The following is an 18,115-nucleotide window of genomic DNA, read 5'->3' as shown; positions in this document are numbered from 1 at the left end:
TGAAATGGAGGAGGGTCCCTCCTCTAGGCTTCACCAGCTCCTACGGCCAGCTTCACTTCTGCCCTTCCGGACTGCACCCCAAACACCTGGACAGGTACTCCAGGAGCATTTTGAGGGCCGGGGCCCTGACTTGCTTCTGTTGTATGGCCAGGGCCTGGTTCCCACGAAGTTCTTATCTGTCGCTCCAAAGAACTGTATTGAACAGGCTTGCTTGGAGACAGACCCCGGGCTACAGATCCAAAGAGCCTTAGGAATGGCTGGCCCTTACTTTACAAATGAGGAAAAAGAAAACTAGAGGGGAGATATGCTTTGTCCCTGTCACGCAGCTGGTTAGTGGCATCACCAGTATGGGAATTCATGTTTCCTGACTAAATCCCAGCAGTCTTTCAACAACACTGGGGCATTTTCTATAGATCTGTCCTTCCTAGGTTGTATTTCTACAAACCTTCGGAATTGACTCCTACAACTCACTACACGCTGTCACATCCTGGGCACATTCTGAATCTGAAGATCTCAGAGGCTATATTCTGGGGACCCTGAGGGATTCTTCCCCACCTGCCTTCCTTGCTCAGCTTTGGGGGCTATAGGTCCAAGGACCCCCTCTTTGGCCCGGGAAACCTCTGGCACACAAGGCAACTGGCCAAGTCCAGGACAGCCCGGGGGAGGGGGGAGCCTACCTTGGGGGCCTGGAATGGCTGAACAGCAGAGCAACTCTCTTCCTGGTTTACTAGTGAAGAAGCAGGCTTTCAGGGGGAGTTCACCCCCCAGCTAGAGCAAATGCTGGGTGGTATCCTGATCTGCACTAGCCCTGGGTGGGGGTGGGCTTTGGGTTCAGTGTAGGGGGTAAAAGCCACATGAATCTGCTTCTTAACAGCTATGTTAGCCCTTCAACACCTTAGTCAAATATTCTGTGTCTCAGTTGTCTCTTTTCCATAAACTGGGAATACCAGGCAATAACCTACTTTTACAGTGTGGTGTGAGGTTTAACTAAGTTAATACGGGTGCAAAAGGCAGGCTGGAGCCTAGTGGACATTCAGGAAATAGCCAGGGCTGCTTATTCACCAAAACCCGTACTCACTAAAACTTCAAACTGGATTTCTCCGTTTTGCCATCTACTCTGTTTTGGCATCCAGTGAGAAAGCATTTTTTTTTTCTTGTAATTTCTGGAACGTTTGCATGATAGCCAACACAGAATCTAGGGAAATGGCTTATTTATGGGAAGAGTCTCTCTTAATGAGCTATTAGCTGAAGAATACATCCCAAATGGCACGGTGAATTACCCTTTGTTTGAAAACAGGTTGCGCATTTCAGCGGTAACACTTTTAAATTACCAGCAGCAAATTGATGTTTAAAGTACAGCCAGTACTTTTGCTCTGGCTGTTGCCTTTAGCGCCCCGGGCTTCCCTCTAAGGAAACCCTTGTACAGCGAAGGAACGTGGATTGGGCACGTGGCTTTAAAGAACTACCTCTGCACCGAAATGGGGGGGAGGGGGTCCTGCCAAGGAGAGGCGAGCACAGCGCCGTCAACCTCTGAGAACCAGAGAGCGCCTCTTTTCCAAACGGGGCGCACAGAGCCTTCCACCCTCTCCTGGGAGCTGCGAAGCCGCCCGGCGGGCGCTCGCTTCTTACCACGAACTCCTCCAGAGTCTGGTAGGTCTTGCCCCGGAACTCGCAGTAGTTCTTCCTCTCCTTGCACTGCGGGCAGCACTGGCTCGTGTCGACGTGGATGCAGCGCGGGTGCAGCCGCGGGCACTCGGGCTGAGCGCACAGCGGCCCCTCCTCGGTGCACAGGCACGGGCAGGCCGAGGGGCCGGGCGCGAACTTCTCTCCGATCGCGTACACGAAGCCGCTCTCGTCGACGCAGCCCTTGCCGCGGTAGTCCGGGTACGCGTACTCCTCCGGCGGCTCCAGCGTGGGCCCCGGGTCCGAGCCCGCGGCGTCCTGGGCGGAGGCGGCCGGGGGCTCTTCGTGGGGGGTGTCCCCTCGAGGCCGCACCTGCAGGTCCCCGGCCTTGGCGCCCCCGCCCTGGGCGGGCCAGGCCTGCTTCTGCCTGCTCCACGCCTCCCGGCTGGTCAGCCCGCGGCCGCCTTTGCCCTTCCAGTCCCGGCCGCCGCCACCCTCGTCCCTCGCAGGGCGCCCGAGCTCGCTCACCCGCCCCGGGCCGTCCCGAGACGCGTGCTCGCGCTTCTCCTGGCCGGGCTGCTCCGGCGCCTGGGCCAGCTTCTCCAGAGGGATGCTCGGGCTGCACAGAGCCACCATCAGGCAGCAGGTGACCAGGAGGGAACTGGACAGCGCGCCAACTGCCATCGCAGTGGAGCTGGGCATCCCCTACCGCGTCCCGGCGGGCGGGCGGGCGGGGAGCGCGGCCGAGGGGCGAGTCGCATTCACAGCCCGGGGGCGCGCCGCCGCCAGCCGGGAGCCGCCGTCCCTGCGGAGAGAACAGCAGCACAGCTGAGCCCCGCGGCCCGCGCGCGCCCGGCCCCCACCCGGCCCCGCGCCGCCCAGCTCGGCTGCTCCCTGGATGAGCGCGCTGGACCACGCGGGCAGGGGCAGCATCGGGGCACGGCCAGGGTTCCTACACGTCCCAGACTGCGGACACGTACATGGAGGCCAAGTCCCAGAAAAACACTGGCCAGCAGTGTTTCTCTCGTGTCGTCTTGATTAGCGGGTGGCGGAGCCTCTGGGATGCAGCGAGCCGGGCCCGCGCCCCCTGCAAGACTGGGATGGAGCCACATAACCCAGGCGGCCGGGCGCCCCTCTCTGCGTCCTGGCCACACTTTCCTAACGCTTATTACTCAGTGGAGAATTCCGCAGTGGAGTGGAGACTGGCGGTCGTGCGGGAAAATAAGAGGGAAACCCTTCCTCGCTGCCTGAGGGTGTTTGGGGAAGAAGGACGGGCGGGGGGGGGGGAAAGCTCTTAGCATCTGGTGATTCATCCTAACAACTTTTTACACAACACCGGTGCAGGGAGCAAACGCCCCTTTCCCCGCCCTGCTCCCCAGGCGGGGTTGCGGGGAAGTTCCCTGACTACCCCCCCCCCCAGCCCACCCTCCCATTCAGGCTGCGTGTCGGGGCTTCGGGAAGCTTTGGCTCCTCCACCCGCCACCGGGGCAGCCGCTCAGCGACTCGCGGCGCTAGCACTGACCTCTGCGTGGGCCGCGGCGCTCGGCCTCCTAAATTCTTTGACTGGGAAGCGGATCGTGGCGGTGGAGCAGAAGGGCCGGCAGCACTAAGGTGTGCGGTGGAGGAGCCCAGGGTTGGAGGGCGCAAGGCAGGGTCTAGTCCCCCTCCCTCTCCCAGGTTCTGAAAGCCTTTCTGGCTCCCAAACTTTCTTCCGCCCAAAGGGGCCGACTGAACCCTAGATGCTGCGGGGTGCTGGCCACCCAGCCCCTCTCCACCTAGCCCTCCGGCTCCCCCCAGTCCCCCCATTCAGCGCCATTCGGGGTGCTTCCTCCCTCTCATCCCCACCCAATTCCAGCAGGCTGGGGTCATTCCTGCCCTCTGCTCACCCCCAGCCCCTGCCCGGTCGACCTCAGCCCAGAGGATCATGCCTAAGTACAAACTTGGGATTTGGGGGGAACCCCTCCGGAGCAGCAGGGAAGCGGAAGGGCGCCCCGGGACGCGAACTCCCAACATGCACCCTTATCCCGGGGGGCGGGCGGGCGCCCAGCCTACATACATGAGCGCAGGGGGCCGGCCTGACGCCGGGCTCGCGGCGGGCGCGGGGGCAGCAGCGGTGGGCGCGGGCCCAGGGCACCGGCGCCCATCCTCCGGCCCGCGGGGGACCCGCGCAGGGCGCACGGAGAGCACAGCCCCACCTGCGCGCTCCGCCCGGCGCGTGCACCCGGCTAGGGCGTCTCCGCGGGCTGGCTCATCGTGCTGCCGCCGGTGGGGAGCCGTGGCCCCAACTCGCGTCAGTGCCCGCGCCGCCCTCCGCCGCTCATCCTCTGGTCTGGTCCCCGCGTCTCCGCAACGAATTGAGCTCTGGGGGCACCCGGACTTGGCCTCGCTTCTCGCCTCCGGCAGGAGCGGGGGACGCCCGCGACCAAGCGGCTGGGATGCTGGGGTATCCGCGGCGCGTCGGAGGCGTAAGAGATGCCCAGAGCGCCGCAGGCGGGCGGGCGAGTGGCACCGAGGCCGGAGTGGGAGTCCGCGCGCCCGCCACCCGCCACCCGCCTCCCGCCTCCCCGCCTCCCCGCCTCCCCTGCCGCAGCCGCCTCCCGCCCCGCGCGCTCCCCGCCCCTCCTCTGCGGCCCGGGGTTCGGGAGGCGTCGCCGCGGCGGCGGGCGCTGCCCACGGTGGGGAGGACCGCCCGCCCGCCAGCTCCCTGCCTGGCCCGAGACCCACCTGTCTGCCTCCCGCGCAGCCGCCTCCCCACCTCCGCCGGCGGCTGCCATTCGCCTGCCTTGTCTCTCCCTCTCCCCTGGACCTTTCATCTGGGCTTTTTCCATTCCGTTCTTCTTCCTTTTAATTCCTTCCTTCCTAATTGGCCCCCTCTGGCTTTCCTCCCTGTGGACAGCTGGGGTCTTGCGACTGTGGAAAAACCTGAAACAAACTGTGCTCAGGTAGGAATTCAGGAATTCGAAGGCAGGCCGCGTTTGCTTAGCAGCCTATGGGGAGGATTTGCTTTGTTTTGTTTTGTTTCCTCCTTACATTTAAGAAACCCAGAGGTATAGGTCTGTAAGAGTAAGAAAGTCCTCAGCAATCCGTGGAGCGGACTTTCTGAACCTCTGCCGATCTGTCTGCCCCATCCCTCTGTCTCCCCTTCCCTGTCCACTCTCTCCTGTCATGAATAGAAAGATTTCAGATGAACTTCACTAGAAGGCTAAATCGTTAGGCAGTGGCCAGTGTGGCTCAGACTTCTTTTTACTTTTTGATAGTGATGCATGGATGTGCTACTTTTTTTTTTTTTTTTTTGGATAAAGAAAAAAAGGTAACTTCGAATTAATCCCTAAAATGGAATTTCTATAGGGATGTCCATTCCCAAATTCCTACTGCGTCATCTTAGAATCACTGAAAATGCTCAGATGGGAGTTTCCGTTGTGGCTCAGGGGGTTAAGAAGTGAACTAGTATCCTTGAAAAGGCAGGTTTGATTCCTGGCCTCACTCAATGAATTTAGGATCCAGGGTTGCTGCAATCTGCAGTGTAGGTTGCAGATTGGCTTTGATCTGGCCTGCAGTGGCTATGGTGGCGACAAGTGGCATAGTGAGCCCTCGCCTGGGAACTTCCACTTGCTGTGGGTTTAGCCCTAAAAGGACAGAAAGAAAAAGTTCAGATGTATGAACATACAACATTTTCCCTGCGGAGTCAGGCCCTGGGCTGTGGGTGGGTGCTTTGAGACCACTTTTTCTCCTCCCCTACTTCTTTATAAGAAGTGGACGAGGAATTCCCATCATCCCTCAGTGGTTAGTGAATCCAACTATCATCCATGAGGATGTGGGTTCAATCCCTGGCCTTGCTCAGAGGGTTAAGGGTCCAGCATTGCCACGAGCTGTGTGTGGTGTAGGTTGCAGACTCTGTGTGGCTCTGGAGTAGGTGGCTGGCCATAGCTTGAATTCTACCCCTAGCCTGGGAACCTCCTTATGTCGTGGGTGTGGCTCTAAAGAGACTAAAAAAAAAAAAAAGTGGACAAACCCCATTTCCATGAACTGCAGAAGACAGGGAGGCCATAGGAATGATCTTGGAGAGACAGCAGTGGGTGATGGCTTGAAGCGAGATTTTTATTCTCTGCTCAGGAATTGAACCTGGGCAGCCTGGATGAAAACTGGGAATCCCAGCCACTAGGTCAGCTACAGGCTAAAGCAGAATTGCCCTGATTCTTGCCCCCATCCCCATTGGAAGCAAGAATGTTTCAAGGAGACAAAGATAGATACAATGTTTAATGCCAGGAACATGATACACTGTGGGGGGGGCTAGTTTGTTTATCTAATGCAGAAGCAAAGAGGAGTGAGGGTGCAGGCATCCCCCTGAATGAGGAGCGCACCAGAGAGGTGATTCAAACCACTTCCATAGGACAGTTCTCCCAGGTCTTGGCTTTCCTTTGGCCAGTTATCTTGTTTTCTCTTTGACGCCTGACCAGACCCAGGCCCCGCCCTGATCTGCAGGTGCATCTTTTGGCCAAGATGGATTCCCGAGCAAGGCGTGGTGGGAAGGTGATCTAGACTTAGCATGGCCTGGCGCCCCCTCCCTTTCTGACCCAGAGGGTCTTGCTGCACCTGTGGAGTTGGGGTCTCCTTGACCCTGAGGATAGGAAGTATGTGACCTCTTGGTCTTTTGCCCAAGCAGGGCTCAGCCCCTCTTCTCATCTGTCATTACCGTTTATTTCACAAGTTCACAGAAGACACCCACCAGTTATTTGCCTTGTGCCTGTTAGCTCTATGTTGAGGTTCAGATAGGTGGCTGGTTCTACACGTCTATCCTGCAGCCCACTTGTTTCCTCCCTCAGGAAGTATAAAGAAGAGGCTGGTTTTAAGTGTCTATCCTGGAGCCCATCTATCCCCTGCCTCAGGAAGACTGGGCCAGAAGCTGCTTCTCCTTAATTCACCAAAACACACACAAAAATGAAAAACAGAGTTGGGTGAATGGTTTCCATGTCTAGAAAGATTTAAACCCCTCGGCCTTTGCCAGCCCCCTCTTTCTCCCTGTTATCATACAGCAAGAGACTGAGGTCTTGGGATTCAGCAGCCTGGCCACTCAGACTAACTCTTCTCAAGTCTTTCTAGATCACATTTGTTTTTGTTTGGACAACATGGTTTGTCGTATGGTTACATGGGAGGGGCCCCAAATAGGTGTGACTCATAAGAATAAAACTGGACCAGCACATGCAGAAGATTCTACTTCTAGCTGGAAAGTTGTTTGGGGGTCTGATGGAGAGAATCACAAAGTCTCTTCTGATGCCATCGCAATCCTGGGTCCCCTTGAGTCAGAAAGCCTTTGTGGCAGCTCTCAGGGGCAGGGTGGAAAGCTGAGATCATGAGACCTGGAGCTCGCGGAGAAGAGGGAGGGCGGACAGAATGAACTAATTATGCTACCCAAGGTCCAAACCTCTTTATTTGAGCAGCGACACTCGGAGGTGGGGAGATGAGGGGGGGAAGCAATTTTAGGAGGACTTCTGTCCTTTGTGGAGAACGATGCCCGGGCAGCCTTGCTTAGTTGCGACACTGGAGGAACAATCATGGAGTTTGCGAATCCTACTTTATTTTACTTTATTTCATCTACATTCTTCTCAAGCTGCAGAGGAAGCATCAGCAGCAGAATCCCAGGTCAGGGAGTGAAGTGACATGAGTTTTGTCGGGCTCTACCAGGGGACGGTTTTGTGATCTTGGACAGCTGATGTCTCAGGGTCCCTGTTTTCTCATCTTTAAAAGGACTAAGAAGAAAAAAATCTTCAGATGGGTGGGCACCCCAAGGTCCCCTGGGACTGCAGCATGTTCCTGGCCCCTCATCCGGTTTCAACCTGTTTTATCCCTCCCATCTTTCTTTCCGGGATCCAGATTAAACCCGATAGCAAGAGCCCGGTCTTCTTCAGCGAGTCTGTGCCTGGCCCCTGCCCATCCTGAGCAGCAGTGGAGCAGATGGGGTCCAGGCCAAGTTCAAAGCTGCCTCCACTTGGCCTTTCTGTCCCCTTAGGCATAAGGCCTCTCGCCTCCCCCCCTCGCCGCCACAATTCTGTCTGTTGGAGGCCTCGGAGCAGCAGCTGTGTCTTAGGTGCAGGGAGTTTGCACCCATCTCTGAAACAGCAGCTTATTAAACAAGGGCAGGCCTCTAGGGGGTTGCTCTCCCTGTGCTCCCCATCCAGGACCTATGAGGGCCAAGTAGGGAAGGAGGGAGGAGGAGGAGGGACCCCGGGAGGAGGGCCGGGAGGAAAAGCTGAGAGAAGGGCACTCAGGCCTCATGCCTCCCACCGTCCTGGGCCCCTTCGCCACCATCTCTGTCATCTCATCCAACACCCCTGGTCTTGGGGACGTGGTATTTCCCTTCCCTCGGGGCAGGAGCTAGCATGGCACAGAAACCTCAGCCTCTCCCTGTGAGTGGCTTGCAGCACCTGACACGGGTTCCCTGCAGCCTCCCGATCCAGCCTGCCCCACGTGACTTCTCAGCCTGGGCATCCTCTCCTGAGAGCACCCCAGGCAGCGGGGATGGCACGAACGAGCGTGGGCGGTGTGTTCTGAACACGTCCTCGTGTTCACGTGTTTAGGCCAGGCCCACCTACACGAGGGGCCAAGGCCCCGTATGGCCATGAAATCTGATCCAGTCCCTTTTGGCTTCTTCAACTTTGAACAGCGGAGGGAAGGTCTCTCCTTGGGGGGAAAAAGACCAGGTGCCCTGGGATGGGAGCACATCAGCGGACAGAGTAGGAAATGAAGGGACATGGGGGACACCTGGGGGTAACCCTAGGCCTATGCGCTTTCTGGACAAGTCACAAGCTGCCTGGGGATGCTGGGCGAGCATCTCCGGGGTGCCCGTGGACAGAGATGACGTTGGGCTGGCAGAGCTGCCAGCCTTTAAGGGGAGGAGACTCAGCGTAGCTTCTGCAGGAAGGAGAGCCTTCCAGGAGCTCCTGTTCCAGGTAAGGTCCGGGGGGCCCCAGGAGTTTTTGCAGAAAATACAGTGGTTCTGGCTGCCTCCTGCCGGTCACTGAGTGCCTGGGCCCGAAGCATGAGGGTTGCTTGTATTTAGTTCACACCTTTGCAAAATCTGAATTTAACTTAATTCTGGACGTGGGCCGGGGAAAGGGAGTGCTGTACAGTCTTCATCTTTTAGTTAGAGGGAATAAACACCACTTGCACCTGAAGTCGCAGTCAGTGCGATTGTTGTGCTTTTTTTAGGCAGAAGGCTGACCACAAACTCAATTTAATGAGCAGAGAAACCACCTTGGGCACTCAGGGGGCTTTTCATGAATGTGCACAGAGCAAACCTGGCTGTTAAGAATTAAAGTTCAGCTCTGGATCTGGCTGCCGGTTGGCAGAGAGGCCACAGCTCCCTTCTCGCTCAGCCTTTGATCCATGGCAGGGGCTAAGAGTTACTGCTCCCAGGCCGGCCAGCTGTGCAGGTGCCAGATTCCACCGCACCTCAGAGACCCATCCCTCCTGCTGTTCTGCCTAAAGTCAGCGGGATCTGTTCAGAGAATCGAATGGATGACTCATGGATATTCTTCTGAAATCAGTGGCAAACCCGTGTTTCTTGAAAGAAGCTGTCCAGGGATCTGTTTCAAATATACTGTAAAGTCACTCATGGCATTCGCGTCGAGGCCGCACACACATACGGGCCAGTGCAAAGGTTTCAAAACCAATCCTAATGGGACCGGTCAGAATGGACTGGCTTAAGCAGGGCAGCACCTGGCGTGGGACTCTCCCTGCACAAGCTGGGCTCTGAAGCAGGGTCCTGGATGCGTCCAGCAGTGGTGACAAGCCTTTGGTGGCACTGTGTGAGGCTTTTGCCTTTTTGGACGTCCCAAAGGAGGCTGCTTGGCAGCTGCTGGGCACCAGGTCGACTCCAGGCAGGGTTTGCCTTGTAGTTGACAAAAAGATCCAGGAGTTCCCACCGTGGCTCAGTGGTTATTGAATCCGACTAGGACCCATGAGGTTGCGGGTTCGGTCCCTGGCCTTGCTGAATGGGTTAAAGAGCCAGTGTTGCCGTGAGCTGTGGTGTAGGTTGCAGATGTGGCTCAGATCCAGCATGGCTGTGGCTCTGGTGTAGGCCGGCGGCTACAGCTCCAATTCAACCCCTAGCCTGCGAACCTCCATGTGCCATGGGAGCAGCCCTAGAAATGGCAAAAAGACAAAAAAAAAAAAAAAAAAAAAAAAGACCTGGAGTCCACCCCAAGGAACATCCAAGATGGGACATCTTTTCTCCTGACTATGTCCCTGTTCCCCGGTCTTCCCAGGGGTCAGGCACCAGACTAGGCCACAGCACAGCCAGAGACCTAGCTTTGTTTATCCTCTGCTTCCAGGTCCCCCAAAGTGGGACATAGCATAGCGCAGCCTGGCAGAAAGCAGTGTCAGGAGTGGAGGGTGTTTCCTGGAGGATTCATAACACGAGTGGGTGTAGATGTGTCTCTGGTGGGGAGTCAGGTAACGTGTCTCCCTGGAATGGCATCTCACTGGGGCCCTAAGCCAATTGGCTTCCAGATCCTTCCATGGTATGCCCAGAGTACTGCGAAATTCTCTGGGGGAATCTCAACGCTCTCCGGATGTCACCAGCTACTGCAGTGATGGTGGCGCTAGAGGAGGGGGGCCCACAAGACATTCATCCTGGAGGTGGTTGGCCAGGGACACTGCTTGGGCTCAGACATGGGGCTTCTGACGTGAGCATCTGATTCACAGATGTCGTGGGCCCAGTCATAAGGAGGTTCTTCCGTGTCTCAAACTACTTCCCCATAGACTCCAAACATGGGACCATCCTGAGGTCCAGGACTTCATAAATCTGAGATAAGAAAGTGGTCAGTGGTTGGCACTTAAACCAGGAGGAATCAAGGACCAGGAGAAAGCATGGGCAGCATGTGATGGGCAGGACATGGAAGTGAGGCAGCCCCAGGCCCATCCACCCTTTCTGCTGCCCACAGAAACTTCCGAGGGAGCCAATTCTGCTGGTTCTCCAGGCAGCTGGTGGTGTGGGCCTGCAAACCAGAGCAAGGCTGACACCACCCAACTGCCCACCGAGCCACCAGCTTTTTGCTTTCAGATCTCCTCTCCTGAGCATCTGTAAGACGGTGCACATATCCTTGTTTAATTCTCTCTCCGGTGTTCCTGGAGCTTGACAGCGGAAGTGGTTCTTCATCACGTCCTCATGGAGTCAGTCTTTGTACGTAATCCTCAGCCTCCGTAGTATATGCTTTGCATCAAGTTAATTCCGTTGGCCCATCATCCTGGCGACCCTCATGCTACCTGCCAGCAAATTCACTCACCATCTGGCCTTCGTGTCACCTGGAGATGTGATGAGCACAGCTTCAAGCTTCTGTCACCAAGAAGAGGACTTCCGCTGGCTTGCTTCCAGGAGGAAACCAGTGGACTCATTAGTACTTTTGGAATAAAATTTTTCAAACAATTCCAAAGCCGCCTTCTATCCTTGCATTCAAATCATGCTTCTCCCTTGTGGCCCAAGGGTACTGTTATTATGCCTCACATTGTGGTGTTTACTTATTTATACTCACACGGATTGCATGAGAGAATGCTTGCAGTTAAAGAGAGAAAGATCTCTAGATGGTTATAAATGTTTGCCACCCAATATCTACACTCTGTCTTCTGGTAGCAAACATTAACTTGTTTTCCTCTAGAGAACCAAGCCCTACTGCATTCTTAACCCCCAGCTCCTCAGGCAGGGCTGTCCGCCAGGGCCAAGGGGTTGGCCAGCATCTCCGTGCCTCGCCCATGATGGATGGTTTAGGGATGTCCATGTGGTCCTGCTGGACAAGGGGAGTCAGGTCTATGGCTGCTGCTTGAATCATCTGAGAATAAAAGTGGTTTTTTTTTTCCTCTCTGTCCCTGAACTTGAGTCTTACAACAACTAAGGCTGGACTTGCCAGGAGCATCACTGATTGTAGATTCTACCCGAGAAGGAGACAGCACAGAAGAAAACCCAAGCAAGAAAAGAAGACAAATTCAGTCCTGAAAAAGTGAGATCCTCAAAGACGACTCTGACCCGTGTCTTCAGTGACCAAAGCCACAGCCTAGCTTCTTTGCCCCATTCACCTTGAACTGGAGCTTTCTATCACCTGCAGATCGAAAGCTCTGGCAAGTAGAATGGTTCACGGATGGAATTCAGTGAAATCATGAGTCACATAGCTGCCCCGGTATATCTGCACACACCCAAATCCCACCATGACAGACTGTCAATGGTTTTAGGCCTTTCGTCAGTATTCTCAAAAGTGCCCTCTCACTTGGAAATGAAGCCACTGCGTTTTCTAAACAAGAATTCTTTTCATGCCATCCCAGCAAATGGGCCTCTGTGTGCTCAGAGGCAGAGCTGTGTCTGAATTGTGCAAAGACCGCCAGCACTCCTGCATTTCTTCCCTGGCAGGCCAGCATCCAATCAAGATTTCTGGGTCCCTTCCAATTATAACGGCATTTAGGAATACTCAATCTCCCAGCCTTGAATAATGTGTTGATCCCTTTAAAAGGAGAAGTGTTCTCCCAGACCTTCAATTCTTTGGTTGTAATTGCACCGACATATACGCACATATGAACTACTATACACTCTTAGGCCTTTAGCTTTTAAGCAACTGTCAGGGTAAATTTGCAGATCCGATATAAAATACACTGAAACCAATGGCACAGAAAGGAACCCTGTTGGTTTAAGGAGACAGAAGAGAAGCAAAACACCCCTGAGGATCTGTTCTCAGCATGTGGGGGCCGTGTCCTCACGCAGGCTCCTCTGAGCTCAGCATGGGGAGAAGATTTGTGCCTGGATGGGGGACGGGTCTGGGTCCTTCAGAATGTTCTCTCTTCAAACTACTTCCGTGCTTAATTAATCTGGCTTCCCATAAAGTCCCTGGCCTCTCGTTATCACGACTGCATTTATTTATGAAGCGTCACTGCTCTTTTTTCCAACAACTGTTTTTAATTGAAGTGCAGTTAACTTACAACAGTGTATTAGCTTCAGGTGTACAGCAAGGTGATTCAGTGATATATATATATTTTTTTCTCAGATTCTTTTCCATTATAAGTTATTCCAAGATATTGAATAGAGCACCCTGTACCATCCTGTAGGTCCTTGTTGGTTCTTCCGTTTATGCATAGTCGTGTGTATGTGTTTGTCCCAAACTCCTAATTTATGCCCTCCTGACTGGTCCCCATTCTCTCTGGTACCCGTAAGTTTGTTTTCTATGTCCGTGAGTCTGTTTCTGTCCTGTACATACGGTCACTCACTGCTGTTTCCAATTAGTGCGTGAGTATTAAAGTCGTACCCCGCGGGGGGTCCGCAGAGTGATGCCTCTCCCCCCGCCCCAGCAGTGGGAAATGAATCACCCCGCTCTCAGAACATGCTTATTGCGTTTCTCACCAACTTCATTGAGGAATGTTTTACAAACAGTAACTGGCACAGACTTTAGGCTGTGCTAAATCTTGGGGAAGGCGTAAGTGTATCGCCACACGCCAATCAAGATAGGCATCGCTGCCCTCAGCAGGTTCCCTATGAATCTCTTCCGTCAATCCCTGCGCTCACCGCCAACCCCACCCTCACTCCCCAGTCCGCGAAAACTGCCTGCGCTTTGCTGGCTAAGGCCTTCCTACACCGGGAACCACACGGCACCAACAAGCCCTTCGGGTCTGGCTTCCGTCACAGGTTCTAAGGTTGCTGAATGGCCCACACGTGTCGTGTGGGCAAAGACGCCAATCATTCTCATTGCTGTGGGTGGGCTCTACCTTAGCTTGTTTTTCCACTTGCCTGCGAATGGATATTTAAGTTGTTTCCGGCTTTTAGAATAAAAGCTGATATGAGCAGTTTTACACAGGTCTGTTTGCGGATATGTGTGTGTGTGTGTGTGTGTGTGTTTTGTTCTGAGTGCAATTGCTGTGTCTGTGCTGAGTGTGCACATAACTTTGTAAGAAATTACCAACTACTTTCCACGTCAGATGTAAATATCTTACCCTTCTGCTGGCAAAATGCGGGTTCCCACTGTCCCACCTCCTCGGCAGCAACGGTGTGATCAGTTTTTCCGATTTTAGCCACGCTGGTGGGTGTGGGGTGGAATCGCAGTGTGGTTTTCCCTGGCCTATTACCCCAAAAATGTTGGACACTTTCTCATGGGCTTTTAGGCTTTTGTATATGTATGTGTTATGTTTGGAAGACGATTTGAAATTGCCATATTTAAAGTTGTCTGTCTTTTTGAGTTTCTGGAGTATACATTTTGGATAGAATTCCTTGCATACAATTGTGAATGTTTCCTACCATTTTCCTTTTTTTTTTTTTTTTTTTCCTTTTTCATGCTGTACCTGCAGCATATGGAAGTTCCTGGGCTGGGGTTGGAATCAGAGCTGCCACTACAGGCTTGTGTCACAGCCATGGAGACACCTGATCTGAGCCACATCTGTGACTTATGCCACATGGCAATGCCAGATCCTTAATCCACTGAGCCAGGCCAGGGATGGAACCTGCATCCTCACAGAGAGTATGTCAGGTTCTTAACCCACTGAGCCACAGTGGGAACTCCTCTGTTTTCATTGTTTTAAAAAAGTCTTAAAAGCTTGCATTTAAAAATTTTAAGCCACAGCCGCAGCAGCACTGGATCCTTCACCCACTGTACTGGGGATCAAACCAGCACCTCCACAGAGACAAGTTGGATCATTCTCTTGGTGAAATAGTGAGAACCCTGAAAATAAAGTTTTAAAGGTCCATGCTTTAATTTTTTGAACAAAATCTCATGAAGAGCAGTAATTTTTAACTTTCATAAATTCCAGCTTATCTAAGCTGTGTTTTGTTCATCAGTACTGGTGTGTTTTCTAAGACGTTTTTGCCTACTCTGAGGTTGAGAACAGTTTTTTCCATGGTTTGTTCTGTGTGCTTTACAGTTTTAGCTTTTATGTTTAGGTCAAGATAATTTTGTCATGTATTCCAGGTTAGAGGTCAAGATTTATTTATTTGTTTTTCACTTAGATATCTAGTTTTCCCGGCACCACTTTTTTTTTTTTTTTTTTTTGTCTTTTGTCTTTTGTTGTTGTTGTTGTTGTTGCTATTTCTTGGGCCGCTCCCACGGCATATGGGGGTTCCCAGGTTAGGGGTCGAATTGGAGCTGTAGCCACCAGCCTACGCCAGAGCCACAGCAACGCAGGATCCGAGCCGCGTCTGCAACCTACACCACAGCTCACGGCAACGCCGGATCCTTAACCCACTGAGCAAGGGCAGGGATCGAACCCGCAACCTCATGGTTCCTAGTCGGATTCGTTAACCACTGCGCCACGACGGGAACTCCCCGGCACCATTGTTAAGACAGTTTTTCTTTCAGAATTGTCAAAATTCTATCAACCACTATGTGTATTTTTTGGATATCTGATTTGTTCCATGGATTTGTAGAAACATCCACAGGCAACACCTGTCTTGTCTAATTTAAATAGCTTTATAATAAGCCTTAAACTCAATTACTGTAAATCCTTCTGACCTTTAAAAAATTATATTAGCTTTACCAAGTGTTCTGAATTTTCATGGAAATAGCTGAATCGGTATTTTATTTTCCACAGAAATGCTTGTGGGATGGTGTTGAGTCTGTAAAGTCATTTGGGGGAAACTGACATCTTAGTAACACTGAGTCTCCTAATTCATGAACATAGTATATCTCTCTACATGGTTAGCTCTATTTTTTATATGGAGCTTTTAGTGTAACAGTCCTACACATATTTTCTTAAATTTATTAGAAAGAGTATTTTCCATTTTTAGATGCTGTTGTAAATGATACTTTAAAATTTGTTTTCCAATTATTTATCTCTAGTATATAGCATTGCAACTAGTTTTTGTATATTGACCTGGTAAGTTGATTTTTTAATTCTTATGACCTTGTCTTATGACCTCGTCTTATGACCTGGGTAATGACTTTTTAATTCTAATAATTACTTTGTATATGCCCCAGAATTTTCCAAGCCGGAATTATATGGGCTTCAGATGAAGACAGTTTTAACTATTTTTCAGTCTTTATTATGTTTTATGTTTTAATACTTCACTGCGTTCTTTAGGGACTTCCAGCAAAATGTGGAAAAAAAATAAGATTCGGAAACTTGTCTCCAATTATACACAGAAAGCATTCAAAATTGCATGATTACGTATAATGTTGGCTATAGGTTTTATTTGTGGATGACTTTTGTTATATTAAGTTTCTATTTTTTCTTTGCTCATTGTTTTTATGATGAACAAGTGTTGAATTTCTCAATTTTCTGCATCTGTTAACCTGATCATATGCTTTTCTCTTAATATGTGAATTATATTTCTTGATTTTTGAATGTTGGACAAATATTGCATTTCTGGTATAAACCCAAGTAGGTCAGGATGCTGGATTCAATTTTCTGGTACCTAATGAGGACTTTTATATTCACATTCAAGAGAAACATTGGTCTATATTTATTTTCTTGTAAGGTCTCTATCCTGTTTTGCTTTTAGGTAATGCTGATTTCACAGAAGAAACTGGGAAGCATTTTCTCATCCTTTCTTCTGAAAGCATTTAAGATTCACATAGTTTCTTTGCTAAATGATACAACTCACTGATGAATTCAGCTGCACTGGGGGGATTCCTTGTCGTTGGAGAAGGTCATTAAGAGGACCCGAGTCTGGGTGACTCCTCCCGCGGGACCAGGGCAGCAGGAGAACAGGAAGCTCCTCCCCTCCCCCGCCCCCATCCTTGGAAAGTGCGACCTCCTTGCCTTCCGAAGGACAGAAGCTGCTCCAGGACACAGCCTCGAGGTAGTCAGTGTTGTGGAGACCGCTGCAAGGACACATGTGACGGAACCCAGTTAAATTCCCCATGCGATCTTTTAAGATTCTGGAGTTCTTGCTGTGACACAGTGGGTTAAAAGTCTGGCATCCTTGCAGCTGTGGTGTAGGTTGCAGCTGGGACTAGGATTCAGTCCCTGGCTCCCAGGAACTTCATGTGCCATGGGTGCAGCTGAAAAAAAAAAAAAAAAAAAAAGACAGTGGTGGGCAAGTGCTCTCCTCCTTGTGTGAGGCACGCAAGACAAGCCTCATAAGCAAGTTCCCTTCGTGTTACACGGCCACCTGCCCATCTGGAGAGTCTGCCTCTCTCTCTATTCTCCTCTTGCCTTCTGTGCGTGGGGACCAGTTTCAGATCGCACCTGGGAAGTTCCTGAGGTTGCAAACCAACACTCGTGAGTAGAATTTTCATTATAAATTAAGTATTTAAAATAAATATATAACAATGCAGATTTTCTAATTTGTGCCACCTGGGTAATTGTCAAATTTTGGCATAATATTGTTCATAATATGCCTCTGTTATTTATTAATACAGGAACAGTTTGATCTGTAGTTGTCTCTCCAATTTCATCCTTCTAGCTTGTGTTTTCCTTCTATTTTCTTGAAATTATATTAATCTTTTCGAATGTTGGGCTCCACTGATGTGTTCTGGAGTTTACTTTCTATTTCATTGGGTATATTGTGTTCTGTTTTTACCTGGTGTTTTATATTGGAAGCTTAGATAATTGATTTTATATTCTTCTATTAAAATACAACTGTTTAGGAAGTTCCCATGTGGTGCGGTGGGTTAAGAATCCGGTGGTGCCGCAGCTGTGGCATAGATCAAAACTGTGGTGTGGGTTCAGCCTCTGGCTCAGGATATTCCACATGCCACAGGTGTGGCCAAATAAAATAAAATAAAATAAAACTACAGGTTGTACTTTCAGGATCACTATATCTCTGTCCCGTATGCTCTATATGTTGTCTTTTCATCATTAAGTTCAAAATATTTTCTAATTTTTCTGGAGATTTTTTTCCTTGACCTATTTCTTATTTAAAATCTGCCACAAATTTGCCAAATATTTGGAAATTTTCTAGATATTTTATTACTACTAACATTGAGTTTAAATTTAGTATTTTTAAAGAATATTTATTTTTTATTCTCTTAAATCGAAATATACTTGAGTAACAAATGTACAATGTTGTATTGGTTTCAGGCGTATGGCACAGTGATTCATCTATCTATCTATCTATCTATCTATCTATCTATCTATAGATACTAGAACTTAAAAGTAGGTGTGACTACATTAATATCAGACAAAATAGAATCTCAGGAGTTCCTGTCATGACTCAGTGGTAACAAACCCAACTAGGATCCAGGAGCATGTGGGTTCGATCCCTGCCCTTGCTCAGTGGGTTAAGGGTCCAGTGTTGCTGAGCAGTGGTGTAGGTCGAAGATGCAGCTCAGATCCTGAATTGCTCTGGCTGTGGCCGGCATCTACAGCTCCAATTCGACCCCTAGCCTGGGAACCTCCATATGCTGTGGGACAAGCCCTAAAAAGAACAACAACAACAACAACAAAAAAAACAATTTCAGATAAGAGTATAGTATTTAAATTCTTTTTTGTATTCGTTTATACAGTATTACAAACTATTGGGTAAAATTCCCTGTGCTATACAGTGGGTCCTTGGTGATTGCTTATTTTATTTTACTTACTTATTTTT

General features: G+C 50.9%; 1 protein-coding gene and 1 long non-coding RNA gene across 2 annotated transcripts in view; one reads left to right on the top strand and one right to left on the bottom strand.

Moving 5' to 3' along the window:
• VWC2 (von Willebrand factor C domain containing 2) overlaps positions 1–2,654 on the bottom strand; it is a 100,256-nt gene extending 97,602 nt beyond the window's left edge. Inside the window, exon 1 of the mRNA XM_021063907.1 lies at positions 1,630–2,654. Coding sequence (XP_020919566.1) covers positions 1,630–2,325 — 696 coding nt within the window. The 5' untranslated portion in view covers positions 2,326–2,654. The remainder of the gene's footprint in view (positions 1–1,629) is intronic.
• Positions 4,324–18,115, top strand: part of LOC110255548 — a 99,363-nt gene continuing 85,571 nt past the window's right edge. The window contains exons 1-2 of the long non-coding RNA XR_002336093.1: positions 4,324–4,565; positions 16,085–16,806. This is a non-coding gene — a long non-coding RNA (uncharacterized LOC110255548). The remainder of the gene's footprint in view (positions 4,566–16,084; positions 16,807–18,115) is intronic.

This window comes from Sus scrofa, chromosome 9 (assembly GCF_000003025.6).
Source record: "Sus scrofa isolate TJ Tabasco breed Duroc chromosome 9, Sscrofa11.1, whole genome shotgun sequence".
In the NCBI taxonomy this organism is placed as follows: Eukaryota; Metazoa; Chordata; class Mammalia; order Artiodactyla; family Suidae; genus Sus; species Sus scrofa.
This window is presented reverse-complemented; position numbering and strand designations above follow the sequence as displayed.